This window comes from Lepidothrix coronata, unplaced genomic scaffold (assembly GCF_001604755.1).
Source record: "Lepidothrix coronata isolate B3197 unplaced genomic scaffold, Lepidothrix_coronata-1.0 Scaffold100, whole genome shotgun sequence".
NCBI lineage: Eukaryota > Metazoa > Chordata > Aves > Passeriformes > Pipridae > Lepidothrix > Lepidothrix coronata.
Window position 1 is genome coordinate 1,741,053 of NW_016690280.1, and position 21,459 is coordinate 1,762,511.

General features: G+C 44.9%; 1 protein-coding gene across 1 annotated transcript in view; it reads right to left on the reverse strand.

Annotated features, from left to right (window-relative positions):
- HTR4 (5-hydroxytryptamine receptor 4) overlaps nucleotides 1-21,459 on the reverse strand; it is an 89,260-nt gene that overhangs the window by 52,767 nt on the left and 15,034 nt on the right. Inside the window, exon 2 of the mRNA XM_017822855.1 lies at nucleotides 11,660-11,741. Coding sequence (XP_017678344.1) covers nucleotides 11,660-11,685 — 26 coding nt within the window. The 5' untranslated portion in view covers nucleotides 11,686-11,741. The remainder of the gene's footprint in view (nucleotides 1-11,659; nucleotides 11,742-21,459) is intronic.

Genomic DNA, 21,459 nt, shown 5'->3' on the forward strand with positions numbered 1-21,459 from the left:
AGGAACAGGGAGATGTTTTAAGCCCACATTTCCCATCCTGTGCACACAGGTGATCCTGCCCTGGGGGTGGTGGCATCCTACTGGCATCACTTGCCTTGGCTGGCCACAGCCCAGGGCTCTGAGCAGAGACCAGCAGATCAGGAACACACTGGCACTCTTATCAGTGGAACGTTTGTTCTGATGATAGTTTTGGAAGCAGAGAGAGTATTTCTCTCATGCCATGTTGCATTACTCCCCTGGGGAACATTAAATAGGCATATGCATCACTGGGGGTGCAGGAGGGATGTTCATCTTGGCTGTGTTGCTGTACATCTGCCTTTTGGATAATCTATCATCAAGTAGAAATACCTGTTAATTATTCAGTCTTAGTAATTCGAAGTTGTTAATAATGGAAGAAGTGGATATTGCTGTAAATTAAAATCAATGGTTTGCATAACATCTTTTATCAAATCTGAGTGCTCTGGCTTCCAAGCTTGCTTCCCTGTTTAATAAAGCAGATTGATGGGTTTGCTATTACGAGGAAATGAGCTTCAGGCAAAATGATTGTTGGTTAGTAGGAATATAGAAATCACTTAAGGAAAAAGGTGAAATACTGATGTAGAATGAATGCTTAAAACACACATATGGATATATTTAAAAGGCTCTTCTGCATAGCCATTAATGTGAAGGGAAAAAAAGGGATAATTATTTTTTCAAGCTCATTTTCCACTTTCCTGTAAACACTCCAGCTTTCTTAAATGAACTCAAGTGCTTTTGCATATTTTGTGAAGCAATTAAACTGCATAGATAAGTCATGTTGGTCAGACCATGCACGTTGCTCTGGTTTCCATCACACATCACACCCTGACCTCCCCACCACTGCAGCAGGAAAAAGCATTGACAACCAGCTCAGTGCTGGGAGCACCTCAGGCACTGCACAGATACTCCTGCAGGAGTGAGAGATGGGAAAGAAAGTCAGGGTTGGATAAATAATGCTCTGGTTTTGGGGGCAGAGGAGCACAGCTGATAAAAAGGTGGCTGGATGGCCCTTTTCCGAACCGGAGGGCAATGACTCTGCCTGCACAGGTAACCTGGGGCATCTCCTGGAGGGAACCAGGGACTGCAGAGAGCACTTTCTAACAAGGGATGTGCACAGTTCTCACTGAAGAAGATTAAAAGCTGAGAGCAGGGGTAGCCTAGGAAAGAGCTTTCTTCTTGATTTAACAGTGCCCTCAGTGTACAGGGAATACATGGAAGAGTTGCTTTGCTTTGTTTTCAACCAAGCCATGGCATTTCCCTCTGTAACTCAAGCTGACGTGATATTTCATGGAGGTCTTTAACTACAAATAAGCTGTCATTTGCCTCTCCTCTTTTCTACTCCACTGATTGTTCCTAGGCATAAAATTGGAGGCTGAGTCTTAAACACTTAAAAATCTAGATAAGCTATTTTATGAGTAAACCTGACAATGTGTGTCTCAGTATAGAAACATGACAATAGGGAAGATATTATTTGATCTATGGCTTTCCAGCTGTTACCATATTCTTTTCTACTGCCACCTAAAAATATTAATCAGAAGTCAGCATTAATCCAGAACCATATAATTTCCTCTAATGCCTTTAAATGCTACACTGCCTGTGCTGCTTCGCTTCAGACCGTGCAGATGGCAGGACAACTCCTAAAGGATTCAAGTCAATTATGCACTTCACTTCTGTTTTAGAAACAGATTGAAATTAATTAAAGTATTGACAAGCCAGAAATAAACAGCATTCCACGTATCAAAATAACTCAGTCATATGATTAGTTTATTTGAGTGCCTTTTTTTTTTTTTTAAACCAAATAAACTGGGGGGGGGGTGGAAAGGATGAGTTTTCTTCTCCTTTTATGCTGGTTTGAAACAAAACTCCTGATAACATCCCCAATCCTGCACCTCCGCTCCAAGTATCTGCTGGAGGCTGAATGTTATAGTGCTTGAGAGAATTAAGTGTTTTAAGCAGCTGATAATACTGATTAAAACCAATTGTCAAGATGAAGCAAAGAAGACAGGCTATTTAAATGTTTTAAAAATTGCTGTGTGGGGGCTGTGCAGTCAATCAGTACATGCTTGGAGCTCTCCCATTTGGGAGCAGGTGTGTGCTAGAGATGCCAAAAACTGTGGGACCTCAGGGACACGGGGACCAGAGCGATGGCTCCATCTCTGCACGTACCTCAGGCTCTGAGACTGAATCAGGGGATATCCTGAGCTGGAAGGGACCCACAAGGATCATTCAATCCAACTCTTAGTCCTGCACAGGACACCCCAACAATCCCACCAAGTCCCTGAGAGCGTTGTCCTTGAGCTCTGTCAGCCTTGGGGTCATAACCACTGCCCTGGGGAGCCTGTTCAGCGCCCAAGTGCCCTCTTGCAGAAAAGCCTTTTCCTGATATCCAACCTAACCCTCCCCTGGCACAGCTCCAGCCATTCCCTGAGGTCTTGTCACTGGTCGCACAGAGCAGAGATCGGAGCTGCCCCTCCACTGCCCCTCGTGAGGAAGCTGCAGACCCCAGTCAGGTCTCCCCTCAGTCTCCTCCAGCTGAACAAGCCAAGTGCCCTCAGCCACTCCTCCTATGGCTTCCCCTCCTGAGCCTTTTCATCATCTTCCTGCCCCTCCTTTGGATGCTCTCTAACTGCTTTAGATATTTTTTATATTGTGGTGCCAAAAACTGCCCCCAGGACTCTGAGGCCACACTAGAGCAGAGCAGAGCCCAGAGACAGGCTGACACACAGGGCATGAGGGCTCCAAGAAACAAACCCAGAAATAAATGAGTTTTCAACTGCTTCATGCACTCTCCTTAGCTGACAGCAGCAGCAGTTTTTGCCTTTGCTGCATGGAAACTCCATTTGGGGCTGAAAACTGATCCTGGACAATGTGATGCTTTATCATGATTTTCATACAGATGAAGGTCCAAGGCAGAGAGAGCGAGACAGCAATTTGCACAGTTACGTGGGAAATGAGGTAGGAAATAAACCCAGCTCTGGTGAGCCTCTGGGTGCTGCCTAAGCCTTTGGGCCTCTCCCCTTGCAGGGAAGTTAGGCAGTTCAGCAGACAGGTCTGTCTCTACTTTTCCTACAGGGAAGGATAAAACCCTGGCTCTGCTCTTTCCCAGGCAGCAGATCAAGAGTTACATAATTTACACCCACATATGAACAGATATCGCTGCGGGGCTGATGTATGTAAGTACAATCCTAAAAACCCATTAGACTGTCACCTTAAATATAAGCTAAAATTAACTTCTGAAATTAGCATTAGATTAAGAGCATAGTATTTACATGGGCGAAGGGCCCCTGCTGCAAATACTTTGTTTTGTATCCACTAAACAACTACCAAGGAGAGCTGTTCTGCAATCACAGATCACACCCTTTCACATCCACCTGGAGTCTGCAGCACCTTGGCACTATGCTTTGTTCCTTATAATATACTTTCAAGTCTTCAGATTTTATTCCAACTGTCCCCTTCAGATGCTGAATATTTCCCTTTTATTTTTGCATAAACATAACAATACTTTTCAGATATGCAACACAGGAAGGACATTGACCTGTTGGAGTGAGCCCAGAGGAGGCCACCAAGATGATCAGAGGGATGGAGCAGCTCCGCTGTGAGGAGAGGCTGAGAGAATTGGGATTGTTCAGCCTGGAGAAGAGAAGCTTTGGGGTGACCTAATTGTGGCCTTCCAGTATCTGAGAAGAACTGACAAGAAAGATGGAGAGAGACTATTTACAAGGGCCTGGAGTGACAGGACAAGGGGGAATGGCTTTGCACTGACAGAGGGCAGGGTTAGATGGGAGATTGGGAATAAATTATTCTCTGTGAGGGTGGTGAGGCTCTGGCATAGGTTGCCCAGAGAAGCTGTGGCTGCCCCATCCCTGGAAGTGTTCAAGGCCAGGTTGGACAGGGCTTGAAGCAACCTGGGATAGTGGAAGGTGTCCCTGCCCATGGCAGGAGGTGGAACAAGATAAGCTTTAAGGTCCCTTCTAACCCAAACCATTCCTGGATTCTGTGATTCTCTGCAGGGCCAGAGTATTTTGATGGAGTTTTCAAATACTCCGCAATGATGAAAAACGCAAATCTCTGACTTAGGCATAGCTGGAGATTTAGACACACTACAAAGCACAGCAGTGATGTTGTAACAATCATTTCTCCTTTGTAAATGCAGAATAAAACCAAAGATCAAACATGCCTTTAATCAGAAATGTCTTGATCAGTTCCTAATTAGAATTGCTCCTCAGAAGTAAACCCACTGCATCTACCAAACTACATGTCAGTTTAATGACAAACAGAGGATGATAAAAGAAGCACAAAAATAATCCTGACTTTTGGTGTATATTCCATAATTATAATGTGATTATCTTCTATTTTCTAAGTGGCTCTTGCCTATCTCATGTCATTCAGAAGGCTGCATGTTCAATGACAAACACCACATAAGAACACTCAGAAGAGCTGATGTAATAAAACACCTTATTTCCCAGCAGTATTCTCATTAATTGTCATTCATCTCCCTATTCTATAGGGATGTTGAAGGCAGGGTTTAGTATGTACTTTTGAACAAGAATATTTGTAATTTGATTACTGTACAAAAGAATTTTACTTCACAGAGGCATAAGAAACATCACTGTTACACACACGACAGTCTCAAGCTTTACCTCAGTAGTTTAGAAACAGGGAGTAACTTGATGCAGAAAATTGTGAAAAAATCAAGGTTTAGACTCATGTTAAACATACTCCAAGTGCCCAGATTTTCTCATAGAAATCTGTGTGACACCTCCTGCAAAAACCAGTTGCAAAACTGGGGTGCACTGAGACTGATCTCAAAGCTCACAAATCTTCAAGGGGGTTGCTGCTCCTGGGCTAAAAGCGTTTGTTGTCCTGTCTTATTATAACTTTTCCTGTAATAAAAACCCAAAAAAGTCCACTCCATGTCCACAGATTTGTTTCCCTAATGAAAACATTTTATCAAAACGCCATAATGGCAATTCTTTATCAGCATTCTTGTACTGAGTTTTCATTTTCCAACCACGGAAAACCTTTGGTCCCATCTTTGCCAAAAGCCAGGGAAGTTGCAAGATTTTCAAATCTGAAAGCATGAAGGTCCTGCTCTGCTTTTCCAAGCAATATTTGCAGTTAGGGAAATATTGTTAAATGAGAGGCATTTAGGTTAGGCCAATTGAAGAGTCCTGGCATCAGGCTGTATATTAAAATATGCAGGCTGTGCACTTTTCCCACTGCTTGTTTACACCCTGGACAATAAAAGACAAATACAGCTATTGGCTGTCTAACTTCTAATATTTCCTGGATAGTTTCCCAGTTTCAAGACTCTAGAGGAATGAGAGAGTTTCTTGCTGTTACCCCTGCTAATGGAAGACTTGGCACAGACATTGCCAAATTAATACATTGATTTCTGGAACACATTTTATTTGAGACACCCCACACGAAACCAGTTTCCAGCTCGTTCATTATCAGATGGTAGCAGGAGGTACTTTCACTCCTTTTTTGAAGGCAACACAGAACTGTATGTCCCAAGGAGTTTTGGGGGTTCATGGTGGGGTTCATGGGTTCAGCTCCCACAGTGTGTGCCCCTTGAACACTTGACTGAGTGGCTGCCTCGTGTCCCCAGGGAATGCTGTGTCTCCTCATCCACTTCAGTGCAACAGTTTCTGAACTGCCCAACACTGGTACCCTGGCACAAAACACATCAGTCAGGAGGGACAGAAGTCATCTTTGAGATGTTATGTATTTCCAACTCTGCTACTTCAATTTGAGCTCTGCCATAAAGACTAAAGTTTTGAAAGCTAATTCCAGAGGTGGCAGGCAGAAACCTTCCAGCCCCCGAGTATGTGTTCACCAGCTCATTTTGTATGACCCTTGCTCATGTATTTAGGCTCCAGATAGGTGTTCTTTCCAAGCAAGGACACGGAAAGTCCTTGATTCAAGAACAGAGCACTTAAATTTCTTATTTAAACCTCCTTTCACAACTCCAGCTAAGTGCATGTTCTGAATACTCTCCACAAAAGCCTCATCACATTTCTCACTTCAAATAAACAAGAGAGGAGGTCAACCTGGGAAAGCAATAGGAAAAAGGACTGCTTTGAGGATGTTAAGTGCAGACGCTCAGCCCAGACGGAACCCAGATCCCACCCAGGAGTCACTACCAGCACATTTCTCTCAGGGCAGCCTAAGAAGCTCTGGAAGTGTTTGTTCATTGTGTTTAGCTTGTGGCAAACAAGTGCAAGAGCTTCCAGGAGGAATGTCTTGGTGTGCTCATCTGCAGAAGCCCTTGACAAAGATTTCTAGAAACAGTCGTTCCTGGAGAAGAGAGCACTGCAAAGGGAGAAAAGTTCTTCCCCATAGAGGAGTGAAATGACTTAGAGGTTTCTTGGTGGCATCAGCTGTGGACACTCCACTCGCAGATTCTGTGAGCCTGAAGTCCAATCCACAGCTGGGAACTGACTCTGCCTCTCCCAGCTGTCTCAGCACAGGCCGATTCTAAAAATCTGTTTAGGTTTGAAAATTGATCACTTGCAAATAAATTACACCCTGATTTGCTGGGTGCCATAGGTCTATGATTTTCCCTGCCAGTGGTCTCATTCTGGAGCTGCACATACTATTCCACCTGAAGCAGGTGACAGCTCACCAGAGCACTCAGCACCACAGCCCTGTTCCCCAGACCACATTCTCAGAAAAGTCATCTCACCAGGACTTCAGGACTGTCTTTCTGCACTTCTCCAAAAGCAGCTCATGGAATTTTAACTCACTGAGAGGAGAGAAGAGCCACTAGATTTCCCCCTACATCCAATCCCCTTTGGTTCTGAGACATAAAATCATGTTTGTTCTTGAAGGAACCCCAGCTCTGTCGATGTGACTCACAGAGCCCTATGAACCCCCACACATCTGGCCCAGCATCTCCTGCACAGCTCCAGTTTTGCTGCAGTCCTGTCCCTCAAGACACCCTAATACCCCCTTCCCAGCTTCCTTACTCACCACCTCTGAGCACTGCTGGTTCAAGAGTTCCCAAAGATGGAGACAAACTGAATTTTGCCTGCTTAATGCTAAGGGTCAGCCCTCAGAAGTCCAGGAGGGTGTCCTGGAAAGCCCTGGCACTGCAGTTGCCAGTTTTGCCCTTTGAGGCAGCTGGCATGGGAAAAGCTGGCATTGAGGTCCAGCCCATTTTCCTGCTCTGGGTAACCTGCTGCTTTCTAGGGCGGGTGCCCTGTTTTCCCAAGTGCTAGAGCCATGTCTGCTCCAGGATATCCCAGTCTTTTAGGATGGTTTTCACACCCTTCCACAGCCTTCTCCAGTTCTTCACTACCTGCCACTCTGTGCAGAGACACTGACGCTAAAGGTATGATGAAAGACACCAAAAAGTTCATTTTTATGGCCCAGCTATTTATCCAGGACATTTTCATCTGCACAGATTCCTCAGGGCACAGTAATAAAAGCAGATGAGACATCACAGAAGTGTATGACGGCCTTACCTCCCTGAGGGGCTGAGCACATGCAGACAAATAGGAGCTGCCCCTCTGCCTCTGCACCCTCCAACTTATTTATGGGAGTATCCGTGTCTCTCTTGCTCCCCAGCTGCCGTAAGGGAGCACACTATTAATTTGCAGAAGCTGGAGCCAGGCTTAAAAATTCCATTAATTAAGTGTTGGCGGAGGTGTTTGGAAAGACGATCCGATAAATATAGTGCTTTAAAGTGTTTCCCTAGAAACTGAGAAAAAGTTGAACAATATGAACCCAGGCTGATAACGGCTTTTGCTCTGGTGGAGCATTCGGCAAAGAGAACTTCTTTTCCAAGGATCTTCTGGCTGCTGAGGATTTTTGGCTGGTAGCCCAAAAACATGAAAGTGAGGATCTTTACTGTGCCTTGCTTCCCTGTGTCCCCCTGCTCTGCCCCTCTCCTTGCACCCAGAGTTGGCTGGTGGGAAATGCTCTGTAAAGTCTACGGCTCCAGATTCAGAAACACCCTGTGTGTTTTAGTGCTCCCAGCTTGTGGATTCCTTCCAAAGTGTCCCTGCTGTACCTGACTATCCCAGCACGCCCAGGCACAGAGAGGATAAACCTGGCAAACCCAGCAATTATCTTTCAACTGGCTCCTTATAACATATCATGGAATCATTTAGGTTGGAAAAGACCTCCAAGATCATCAGGTCCACCCTGTGCACGATCCCCACCTTGTCAACCAGACCAAAGCACTGAGTGCCACGTACAGTTGTTCCTTGGACACCTCCAGAGAGGGGAACTCCACCACTTCCCTGGGCAGCCCCTTCCAATGCCTGACAGCCCTTTCCAGGAAGAAATTCTTCCTGATGTCCAACCTGAACCTCCCCTGGCACAGCTTGAGGCCTTTTCCTCTTGTCCTATCCCTTGTTCCCTGGGAGCAGAGCCCGACCCCCATCTGGCTCCACCCTCCTGTCAGGGAGTTGTAGAGAGTGAGAAGGTCCCCCTTGAGACTCCTTTTCTCCAGGCTGAGACCCCCCAGCTCCCTCAGCTGCTCCTCATAGGACTGACTCTCCAGACTCTTCCCCAGCTCCTTTCTCTCCCTGGACACACTCCAGCCCCTCAATGTCCTTCTTGCTGTGCCTATTTCATTCAGCTTATACATGGTCATATCTGCAGCTGATGTAAATCAGTACTGTTAAATCTTGCCCCATAAGGGATCTGTAGCGTTTCACTTTGGTCTTTTCTGGCACTGCCTGCCATTACCCTCAGGAGCAGGTGCACTCAACCACATCAGCTCAGTAACTGAATCAGAATTTTGTATCACTTGTACACCAAGGGATGAAAGCACTGAGCTCTCACCTACGTGCTCCTCTGATCACTGCACTGTCCCTGCTGGGGGGACCAGGTGGAGGAGACAGGGCTCAAAAATCTTCTCAATCAGCACATTTGTCTCTGCAGAAAAGCAAGAGCAAATCCCTTTCTGGACGGATGCTGCAGGTATTACAGGAGGATTAGAGTTGATCTTCCCTTGGAAAGGGGACTAGGAAGAGAGCTCTAGGCTGATTCTTTGCCTGCTAAATGACATTTGATAGCCTGCTATTTCTCACCTAAACAAAAATGTGATTAAAGAACTTGAGATAAACAATGATTTAATGACTTAAAGTGTAGAAGCTGGAGAGGTTTTGAAAAGAGCCTGTGTATATCTAAGAATAAACACTTCTATTGGAACCTGCTGGAGGAATCTTAAGCTGTTTGCTATTCATGAGTCCTCACTGACAGGGCACTCGGAGCATACAAGGTTTTTCTTAAACCCCTTCTATTTTCTATGCTTTGGGTCATTAAATATGATGCGTATTTTGTTGCAACCACTCAGCACAGCTTCTTCCTTGTCCAAACAGTCACATCTGTTTTCAGCCCAGTTTTCTACCTGTTCTGCCTCCCAGCCCAGCTCTGGGCTCATGACTGGCTGCCAGTGTCCCAGTGAAGGGGAGACCGAGGGCACACACAGATTCCTCTCCTAGGACATCCCTGGGGCTCCAGATGCGTCTTTGGTTCCCTCTCTCTCCCACTATGACTATTGCTCCTGTTTCTCCCCAGCTTTGGATAGAGAGAGGATACCCAAGAACTTCTCTGCCCCTTTCTCCCATCAGCCCTCCTGCCACTGTACCACCTACAGGCAATAAATCCATCTTAGAGACAGCCACTAACAGCTCCACTTCTTGCAATCCACAGGGAAAGGAGCCTCTTGGACCAACACAGCAAGGTTCCAGATTTGGGACTCACTCAAGCATGCAACTTGACTCAGGAGGGCATATGATCAAGAACGTCTGTGGTCAGAACTAGTGTTCACTGTGCCTCTGTACAAGGGCTTTGAGAACAGCGGCTGGGTTAAAAAATGGGATCTTTTCTTTGCTTCAAAACAAACACAACTAATTCAACCAATTTGATTCCTTGTTCCCTCACCTTGCTTCTCATTTCTCAAAGTCAAGGTAAGATTAATGAGCCCCACACAGTACTGCTGGAGGGCTCTGCGCTTTTCAGAGGTTTCCAAGCCACAAAAATACTTCCAGCAACAAACTGAGAAAACTAAAGCTGATAAAGCCAAGTTTGGAAGCAATTAACATCAATCTAAAATTCAGCTGGTTTAGGGGCTCAGCTTAAAAATAAAAAGCAATTACTGCTGTGACAAAATCAAATAATACATTGTTTCTCCATAGTTGATACAGCAAAGGGATTCTGCCTTCACCAGCAGCTACAATAAAAAGGGTTTTATAAAAGCTATTTACCTGCACTGAACGTGCTGGTGATTTTTTTCAAAAGCTTGTTTCTCAAGAGCATAACCTCTCCCAAACATCTAAGGAAGCAAAAACCCTTCATACAGTGTGAAGTACTCAGGACAGCTCTGACCACACTCAGAAGTACCTACTCACGTAGCAGAGGTTTCCCCTTGTTGCCCAAGAGCATGAGAAGAGCTCCAGCTGCAGAACCACAGCTCTGCCCACCCAGTCCTGGCTGTAAATGCCAGGCAGCTGCTCTTCCACTTCTCCCCTCCCAGCTATGGACCTGAAGAGCAACAAGAGCTGCCAGTGCTGGACTGCAGGTGTCAGAGTGGGGAGAACCCATCAGCCTTGTGAATTTGCCCAAGGACCTACAAAGAGTTGAGAGAATTGGAAAACTACCTAGTTCTCAAAGCCTACTTCTTAAGTGCTTGTCCAGTGGAAACACCAGCCAGCCCGTGAAAACCAGCCCAGAGCTTCTGAGCAATGTTCAGACTCATCAAACTGCAACTTCCCAACATGATGCACTGCAGTAAATGGGAAGGAAAGGCAAGAAAGGAATGGCAAAATGCACAAGAATGGCCAACAATGCCATTCAGAACTGGTGTAGATAAGTCACCTGCGCTCCAACAGTGTAAGGGAGTCAGATTTAGCTGCTATAAGATAAGGAGGGGCTCTCATGCTGATGGGAGCTCTACTTTATTCCTGGCTACATGAAATGCTCTGTAGGAATACAATGAAAGTCTTACCAAAGGTCTAAGAAGGCTTTACTAGTCTTGCACAAGGCCATTGTTTACACCTTGTGCACGGTACCATTGCAACCTACGCTGGCAAGCGCCCAAGACAAGCAGAGTTTGGCCTCTCCAGATTGCTCTAACCAATTTAAGGTTTCAAGTTTTCATTTCAAACCACTTGACAGCATCTCATTAACCTACTGCCTAAAATAAATGTGCCCAATAGTAATCACCAAGTCACATGAAATTAAAAAATTCAATAAAATATAAAGATTAAATACTTGCGGGTCATTAATTTTTCTACTCTAGAATTAGAGAAAATGAGGTCTGCCACCCCCCTTGGCTGTGATAAATACAAGTCCCAAACTGAACTGTCAAAAATTTCCAGGAATGTCTCTCTAACCTCACACTGCAGCCTTTGCAAAATTCCTAACATTTCCTGCTACAAGGAAATCCTTGACTTGTCTATGTCCCATCTGACACTTAAACACATACCAAGGGTGACACCACATCCTCATAGAAGCTCCAAGAATCCCCAAACCAGGCATTGCTGCATGAGCAGAGACCTTAATCTCCAAGCAAACAGAAAATACCATCCTGCAGCTTTACAAACACACCGTGGGGCCTCTGCCCCTCTGCAGCTCAGCAGCTTTACATGATGTGGTACAAAAGGAGCCGTGTCATTTATCCTACCTCACATTAACATCCAGTTCTTCCATCACAGGCAATAGGCATAGGTAGCTGGGAGTTCAATGTCCACAGAAGAGACCTCATCCTGCAGAGGAGAGAGTTAGAAAGGAGAGGTATAAGTTACAGGATCTCTCACAGACCCCAGCTGTCGACCAGCAGCTTTTTCCACCAGGCAGTTTTCCAACCACTCTTCCCTGGAGAAGCCTGGGCACTGCAGAGGGTTGTTGTGACCATTCAAAATCACCTGCACCCATGTAAACTGCACCTAAGACTTTCCCAGTAACTTCTAAGCTTTCAAAACTACAAAAAGTAGTTTAAATAGAAGCAGCTGAGGAAGGTTTGCAAAGCCCGTCTGGGAAAACACAAGCAAGAAGGGCTGGTAAATTAGTTTCTGTTTTTACACAAAACTAAAACATTGATTTACCACTAAATTAAAACGGGTTTCCTGTGACACTATATTGTACAACCTTATGAATAATTAATAGCAGTACTGTAATTACAAAGAACTAAACAATTTGCAGCTCTAGTTAAAATAAATGTACTTACTTACAGTAACACTAAGTGATGTAAATATTAATGGGGTTTTTAACTGTATCAAGATTCCATCATAACTCCAAAGAAATGAATGCACCATCTTAATAATGAGTTTGTGCATTTGCTGCTGTTAATCCAGTGGAAAAAACAGGCTCAGTTTCTGAGCACTTCAGGCTGTTGATTGCCCCTTGTGTTGAGTCTCTAGAGAGCCAAGGATAATGCCACCACCAGGACACTATTAATATCAACTCAGATGCAATAATGCCATTGTGGTTACTTGGCTTCAAAGAGAAGATTGTAATAATACTGCCTCAGCCTTCCTAGACACCATGCCAGGTTTGCAATGCAAATGAACCCCCACTCTCCAGACCTGGCTCAGTGTTTACCACGAGCAGTAATTCAGGAGGTATAGACTATACATTGTTTTGCCAGCAAAACCTACTCAAGTCTAAAGGATATTTTTATCAGAGGGTGGAAACACACAGAACTTGGCCACTATGTGCAGTTTCAGCCTTCAACTGGTGTTTCTAAGGGCACTCTGGAATCTGGTGACTTAAAGACTACTGCTGTATATTGCAAATACAAGGGTGAGAGGTCTAGAGATTCTGATCAAGTCACCTCTGTGTCCCTAACACCTGACCTCCAACTTTAATTTGGGGGAAAAACCCCACTCTCTCATGTGTTCCTGCTCTGGAGCTCTTCCATAGTATAAAATGCCCCACAAGCTACTGTGACAGCTGCCTATCAAACAGGTAGGAAGAACATCCTGGAAGATGGTCTCAAGGCCACTCAGTGGCTTTAAGGTATTAAGAAAAAATTCACTTGTCAGAGAGCATAAGGAGTTATCTGGTGGCCAGCAGGCAACCTTCTCTCTTAAGGGACCACAAACTCACCTGCTCTATGTGGTGGCCTTGGTCTGCTCTGTAGAGATGAAAATGTCCCATCAGATGACAGCAGTGGCCAAACCATCTTCCTTGCAAGCACCAATTAACTGAGACACTGACACATTCTTAATACAATTTATTTCCATCCCACTCAACCCCCATCAAGTTCCACTTTCTGTCACTGCTGAGTTGGTGACAACAGAAGCGTTGAGTCATTCTGGAAAACTTAACACCCCCATTTCCTGCAGTGCTGGATTGTGCTGCTTCACCACTTCTGACACCCTAAATGAAGCCACATCTAAGGTGGACTGAGCACTCTGAAAAGCCCATTTCCTTTCACCTACAGATATCACACTGTCCCTTCTGCTCTGTGACAATGAGTTCTAACCCTTAACCAACCCAGCAGCAGGTTGGTACAGGCTCCACAGGAGGTAAAGGCCTGAGCAGGAGCTGGGCCAAGAACTCCTCCAGGAAACCCACGATGGAGAACAGTGACATATGAGCATATGTCAGAGCATTGATGCATCTCAGCCTGGAACACCAATCGTGCAATTAACACATGAACAGCGGGGTGGCTTTACCAAGACTCATATATCAAGGAACAAAGAAGGTTGTGGGTACACGGAGTCTCATGCCTACCTTTCCCATTGTATGCAATTTGACTAGAAGCCAAAATTATTCCTTAAATACAACAGCTTAAGTGAGGCTTCTCTGAGCCCTCCTTTGAGGTGATCTCCCCTTGAGTTGGGACACCTCTCAAGGCTTGAGATTCCTTACCTGAGACTAAGAGATCCTTCCTTACCCAAGGCTGAGAGACCCCCTTATTCATCACAGACTGTCAGTGAGTGACTGGTAGTTGCTGAATTAATACTAATGAAATTCATGTAGCCAATTCCATTAGACATAAACCTTTGTCCAAGTATGAGACTAAGATTGGACACAGCCACATCTAAGCTCCATCAGGTGTTTAAAGAGCAAGGGGATCCCTGAACCTCCCAACTCCATGGAAGGGTCTCCCTTACCCTTCTGTGTCTCTGGTCGCTGTGTGAATCATTCTAGCTCAATTTTAACTTGATTTTCCTTTGCATGTTTCACCCCTGTAGTAAAGAATAGAGTGAACCTTGCCATCAAATTTTGTTGAGTTGTACTTCTACAACACCATATTAAACCCACTTCTGCTAATACCTTTGGTATGATGACTTTTTAAGTGATCTAAATTACCCATTTGTGCATGCTCTGCTGCACCAGAGAGGAGGGAGAGGGATATAAAAATAAACTAAGTTTCTGAGTGTCTCATGCTCTCTGTGAAGAACTGGACTGTGAAGAAAAGTTCTCTGACTTCACTCTTCTCTTTATAAGTGTAAAGTGAAAAAAAAAAATTCCCACCCTCCTTTGCCAACTTTGTCTTTTTAGAGCAGAGCGTGGTGTGTAGTGATGATGACCTGGTGCAGCCTCTGACTTCAGCCTGGCAGACACACATTGTTGAATAACACAGAGCAAAAGATGTTGCAGACATTTAGAAAGCCTGTTTAGCCTTCCCCTGGAAATTGCCATCCTCCACATCTCAGAGTGTAAGTTCTTGGAAGTACAGGGAATCATTTAGCTCTCATCCACTATCTGTGATTTCCTGATTGAGGCAAGAAGAATCACTAACATAAATAAAGACTACTACTACTACTGCTATCTAAATCTGTGATTTCAGGAGGCTCCTCACTTTCTGTAGTGAACATCTGCCACTTTGAAGCTGGGACTGAATAAAAAAAGCTGTTGCTTGATTCCCACCACATTTCACATTTGGGGATGTGATTTTTTTCTCATTGCTCAATCTTCACCATTATCAGAGAAAAAGAGGTTGTTAGCAGAGACTATCTGGGAAAGATTTTCCCAGGCCACATTAAACTGATGCTGTGAAGTGACAGTCACCTCAATCCAAAGCTAATTTCTTGATCATCACCGCAGAGCAGCCCAAAACCCTCCAAGTGTTGTAAGAGAATATCCTGCCCAAGACGACACTTGAGGAATAAGAAATACCAGAGTGATTAATTTTATTCGCTCCCAGATAAAATGGCTTCGTTTCCACCACCCGTTTCTGGCAAAGGCACTGCCCCCTCCCACAGCACTTCTGGCATTCTCTGTCCTCTGTCACTGCTGTCTCTTTTCTCTCCATGAAGGACAAAGCTGATAAGAAGTCCCTCAGTTGTCAGCAGAGACAGATTACTGGTCTGATTTTAATCAAACATCATTCTAGGAGGTTAAAATGTAGCACTTTACTTAAACAGAAAAATTAAAAGATAGACATGACACATCTCCTGAAAAAATAAAATGGAGTCCAGCTTTAAATAGCAAATACAGAAGAAATATCTTTTCGCTGAAGGGTTATTTTTCAAAACAGCTCTTTAAACTCAAAGTCTCTGGCTTGACAACCCAAACCACAGACACTGAGTTCAGTGGGTTCATGATTCCAAGGGATGCAGAAGTAGTGGGTGGCACCTGGGTCACAGCAGCAGCCAGGACCTTGTGTGCAGACAGAAGGGCTTTTCCTCCTGCCAGTCTGGCCCTCACAGCTCTGAGCTGTAACCTCTGTGCCTTTTCAGCTTTGCACCAAGGTATTCTATGCTGTCAAATGTTACAGTTTAAATTCCATCTCTGAGTACCAAAAAAATATTAACAGACCACACAGTCTAAGGGCTGTTCCCTTTGCCAGGGCACGGGGAAGCAGCAATGCCTACCTGCTCTCCTGGATCAAATATTTACAGCAGTAAAGTTTCTGTGGGTTGCTCAAGGGTGACTTTGTTCCAAAGCAGAGACATCTGTACAAGATCCTTGACTATACTATGCTATGTTTGTGTAAGAGGTCTGAGGAGAGAAAGCAGCTATAAAACCTGAGGGGTTATTTGCTGTGACAGTGGTGTTATGAAATTTCACAGCTCGCTGCTCTCACCTTTAGCAATTACTGCCAGTTGGTAACCAAAACACTCCAAGTCTTCAACTGCACTATCAAATCTCAGCATAGGAAGCCAAGAGAAACATCCCACATGGAATCCCGGGTCTCTTAAAAGAGACATAATACAGTAAGAGATATCACTTAACAACTGAAGGCAAGAGGGATTGTTGAGTCCTTTGTCACCATCTGTGTTTGACGGGGATTTGTGCAGGGCTACCATGTTGCTTTCTTGTTCATGTCATAAAACTTCCCCATAACTCACTGTAGATTTTCCCTTCCTAAAAACACACTCTCCAGTTTCTCTTCTTCTAACAGCATGACAGGGTATGGAAACTACTGCCCCAGAAAGGCACCAGCTGTGCTTTCTGTGCCTGCAGTCAAATAAACTGTTGTTTACACAGCAGAGGATCGTAGACTATAAATGCTAGTAAATATGGAAATCCTTCACCTTTGACATGGTGTGGTGGTACTGACAGTAACTCACAGCTCGCTGGAGGAGCTATGGGATGCTCAGCACTGTCCCCAGCTCAGCCCTGCCTCTGCAGACAGCTGCACACACCCTGAGAGCAGGTCTACTCTTGATCCAGGATCTGTGCTTTTACCAAGTCTATAATAAATCACTAGCCAGAATAGTGCCATCCTACTGCAAACAAATTTTAGGCACAAGTCCTGGTGCTCCCCTGGCAGTGGTCAGCTCATACCCCAGCAAGACTGTCACAGGCAGTGATGGGCAGTGATCGTGGCACTCAGAATTACTTAGATTGGAAAATGCCTCCAAGATCATCAAGTCACAACCTTGCCAACTAGACCAGAACACTCAACGGCAATCCTCTGGTTTCAGCAGCCTCAGGCTCCAGCTTCTTGTTTAAAAGCTTCCTTGCTCCAAAGCAAGCAGAAAATGAGCCGTGGAAGATGCACATTGCCATGGACATCCATCTTATCACAGAGATACACTGCTGTGCTATTCTGGGCTCTGCTAATAAGCAAAAGCCAGCACTTGCCACCTTGGGACAGCTGAGGGAAAGAGCACTGAAAGGATCCATCTCCCTCCTGGGCAGAGAGCTGAAACGTCTCAGGGAGAGCCTGGAGTCACCCCCTGCGACCACGTTTCAATACAGGAATTCCTTGCTTTGCCAGCTGTGCAGACAAGCCTTTCTCACCTCTTTCTGTCCCTCCTTTGGGTCCCTTTCCTGCTGCAAACCCACTTGGGTAGCACTGCATCACCCAGGCCCAGGAGAGGAATGTGAGTCACAGTGGATGAGCGAGCCAGGAAAGATTCCTCACTGCAGAGGGGCCCTCTGTGGCTGCCACTGCACTGCGGGCTCTGGGATTCACCCGTAGGGCAATGGGAGGACTCAAGTATAACCCGCCTTCTGCACTACCTGCAGCTCCTGCCCGATTTCCTACACAGGTTATTGTGAGGTGCACATGTTCCACTCCCCATCTGCAGGTCATGCATAACTATAACTTTATTGTGTTGGAATAAAACTCTTCTGTTTTATTTTTATTGCTGCCATAAGCTGGTTTTATGGTGGTGAAATGTAAGCAGGAAATAAGCTCCTGTTTGAAGCCTGGTGCCAAGTCACACCAGTCAGTGTGTTCATAGTTCTGCAACGCCTGGACTTCAGCAAAAACAACAGTATCTCCTGGCCTGGGTATCTTGCTTTGCTGTGTAACTATGACTAAGAAATCAGTTGGGTTGTGCTGAATTACACCTTCTGTGCTTTCAGCTGTGCAAAAGGTTTAGGTGAAGCTTTAAATCTCAGGCATTAAAGATTCCTTGTTACTGTTGTCTGACCAAACTCACTGTTGATGGGAAGCTTTGGGGTGCATCTGCCTGAATACCTTTGCAGCAGAGAACTTGTCACAGAGGCTTAGCTGGAAATTTATAACCCATTGTGTGAAAGCCTCCATGCACAGACCTTCCCTGCTCCTGCCCAAGTGTGCCAACAGACCCACTCCCACATGAGCATTGTCAAGGCTGTCATGAGCACAAAGAAACACACAACCCCCCCAAAACTCTCTACACTGGGAGGTTAAGCCAAATAAACTCACACACGTGTGAAGCTGCTGCCAGCAGACCCATCCCTGATCGAGGGTGCTGGTCCCACATGGTTTAACACATTGCATCACATTCCACTTGTCTCATCCCCTTTCCCGGCTGCCACAGGCAGACCAGAGCCAGGAGGTTTCTGCTGCCCCTGTGCTGGGATGGAAATGCTGTGGATCCACAGGACATTTTAGAAAATGAAGCAGAGACAAAATTGCCAGAGCTCTGAGCTGCACATACTTGTAACCAACCCAACTGACTCATGCCTCTGCTGCCATTTCTTCACACTCCATTAAAGGATGACAGCTCCTGAGGAGAAAACTGGCTGAGAGTGTTCATCTTAAACCTGAGCTGCCTCTGGCTCACTTAAAAAATCAGTTAGTTGAGCATCAAGCTAAAATAATCACAGTCCCCAAGAGACCATGTGATCCTCCAGTTCCATACAAAATACATAAAGTGCACAGCCATCATCTTTTCTGCTTAAGAAGCTGATGCCATCAGGGAAAGTCAAAAGGCTAATTAATGAATTACTTTTTAAAAAGATTGAGATGATGCAAGAGGAAATGTGCTATAAAACATTCCCTCCACACAGGCTCTGATGTTACAGAAGAGTTCGCTCCAAATATTTCATGACAGTAACAGAACTACTTTGAAATCATATAATCACAGAATGGTTTGAGTTGGAAGGGACCTTAAATATCATCTTGTTCCACCCCCTGCCATGGGCAGGGACACCTTCCTCTAGATGAGGTTGCTCCAAGTCCTGTCCAACCTGGCCTTGGACACTTGAAGGGATGGGGCAGCCACAGCTTCCCTGGGGAACTTGTACCAGGGCCTCACCACCCTCCCAGGGAAGAATTTGAAAGATGACTGTAGATACTTACAAATTGCAGCAATAAAGCAATGACTTGCTCTGGTGATGGTCAGAGGGGATTAACTGGAACACACTACTTTTACTGAGAGAAAGTAGTTAAATGCAGGGCAAGGGCACCAAAACTAGAGCCTGTGCCCCTGCTGCAGGCTTTGCCAGTTCATCATCCCAAGTGGAAGCAATAAGTGACCCCATCACAGAGCAGGTATTTGTAAGTCAGAGCAGCTGTAGGGGCAGGGGTTGAGCAGAAGCTGGGTCCAGTCCTTCCCTGTTTAAGACATGGATGTGGAAGAGTTGTCTTTCCCTGCCAAACTATGCTGAGCTCAGCACCTTCCAAGATGCTGCTGATGTTTTCAACTTATTTTAAATCAAATTACCAAATTACTGAATCATTATTGGGTCATTAAAAGTGAAGGAACCAAAATAAACTTGGAGCTGCAACCCTGAAGGTTGTGTTTTGGTGGGCTGAGCCTGTGAGCCTTACAGAGCTCCTGATGGGAAGGAGCGAAAGGGCAAATGAGCTCACAGGATAAGCTGCTTGCAAATTGTTATTTTCAAAGCAAGAATGACAGGACATGCTTAGGTGGGCTGTGAGTTCTCATCAGCCAGACTCTCCAGGTAAAACAAGCTGTCCAGACACTAACTGTGCCTGGCACCAGGCACCTGGCAGCAATGAGATGCCATGTGGCTCATTTTCAATGGTTTCACAGAGAACAGTTCTTTCTAACAGCACACATGCTTTGAACAAGTGCATTTTTCAAATTCTGATCGTTTCAGGAGGCCGCTACTCCCTGAATAATGTCTGTAGGCTGGTTTCTGTCAGGCTGTCTTTGATGTACCAAGTGCCATTGCTTCCCTCGTGGGGAAAGGATGGTAATGGCATCCTGCTTTGTACTGCTGGGAAGTGCAAGTTCCCTAATTCCCCTGCTTACTTCAGCTCTGCAGGGAATCAGCAGCTTCCCAAATGAAGGAAGGAACTGAAGTTACGGCAGGACTTGAATGCAAAAGGCTTCACCCATCATTTCTGGTGATACTGGAGGGACCCTTGGATGTGCATCCCACTGAGGATGAGACTGTTGAAGCAGTCGTTACCCTGGACCAGGCATCAGCTCTACAGGCTGAGGGTTATTCCCTCATCAGATGTATCACGTAGGGGAAAGAATGAGTGTGAGTGCATTTGGCCAAGGTTTTTATGTGGACATCACAGAATGATTTAAGTTGGAAAAGACCTCCAAAATCATCAAGTCCAACCTTTGACAATATTTTGAAAGAATAAAGAGGATAATCTAGGTAATTATAAGCCTATCAATCCAAGATTGAATCCAGCACAATAATAAAATAGCTCATAAAAAATACAATTCATCAGGAATTAAAGATAGGGAATAGAATTCGGCAAATCAATGGGAATTAGAGGAGTTTGCCATCTTGATATTTTCAGTGATAACAACAATGCTGTTGTAATAAGTAGCTGTATTCCCTGATTTCAGAAAAGCATTTGATTTGCTATTACGTGAGGTTTTGATACAGGACTATACCAACTCCATATAGAACTCTTGGTTAGTTAAACCCACTGTAGTGAGAGAAACCATTCTATGATTCTGTGATTCCCTGATTTGATGATCTGTGAGCTGATCTGATGAACAGAGAGCAGAACTGGGAGTCTCTTCAGACAGTCAGGCTGATGGAGGAGAAAGTTATGACTGAAAAGATGAATTGCAATGTGAAGTCATTGCAGAAGCATCCAAGAGTGTGAAGGTTGAGTACTGTATCCAGAGTGATGTGCGTGGCATTTTTCCAGTAGTTACCTGACACCTCCAGTCACTGATTTCAGTCCTTCATTCTTTAAAGAGAGCAAGTCATTCAATGGAAGATTCAGCAAAACCCCTTGAATGCAGTTATCTGATCAAGGTATTTTCTTCCCTTTCACATATGAGGTGTCAGAATCTCACTGCCTGTCTAAGGAAGAGAAACTTCTGATGTTCAGACAATAGAATTGTGGAAACTTGTTTCTTAAAATAGCACGAGGAAGGAAAAAAACACCCATTGAAAATATAAACCTGTGCTTGAGGAGCAGAACTTTCCTTTCCCCTTTCTGAAAGAGCAGAAAAAAGAACTACTCCTTTGTACCCCCTGGGACGTCAAGCTCTTTCAGATGAGATTTAATTACTCAAGAGAGCTGTTTAGAGCTTTTGTTCAAGATTTCATGCAACTAAGAGAGCAGCGAGTGCCACTTCAGAGCCCTGTGTTATGTTAATTGCTGGGATGAAGGGAGGCAAAGAAAAAGATCTGCATGCAGTCCTAACTGTGCCTGAAAGCACTTGCTTCCCAAATTAATCCCCTACTTACCCCAGACACTTGATGTCTTACTGGTGGCATTCAGTAAGAGGTAGCCAACTGCACCAGACTCCCTAATTATAGCATGACCTGTTGCTAATGACTGTTGGATTAACCCACTGCTGTTGCATTATCGCACTAAATAAATAATATCCGCTCTCCTCTGGCAGTGTTTACAGAACTGAT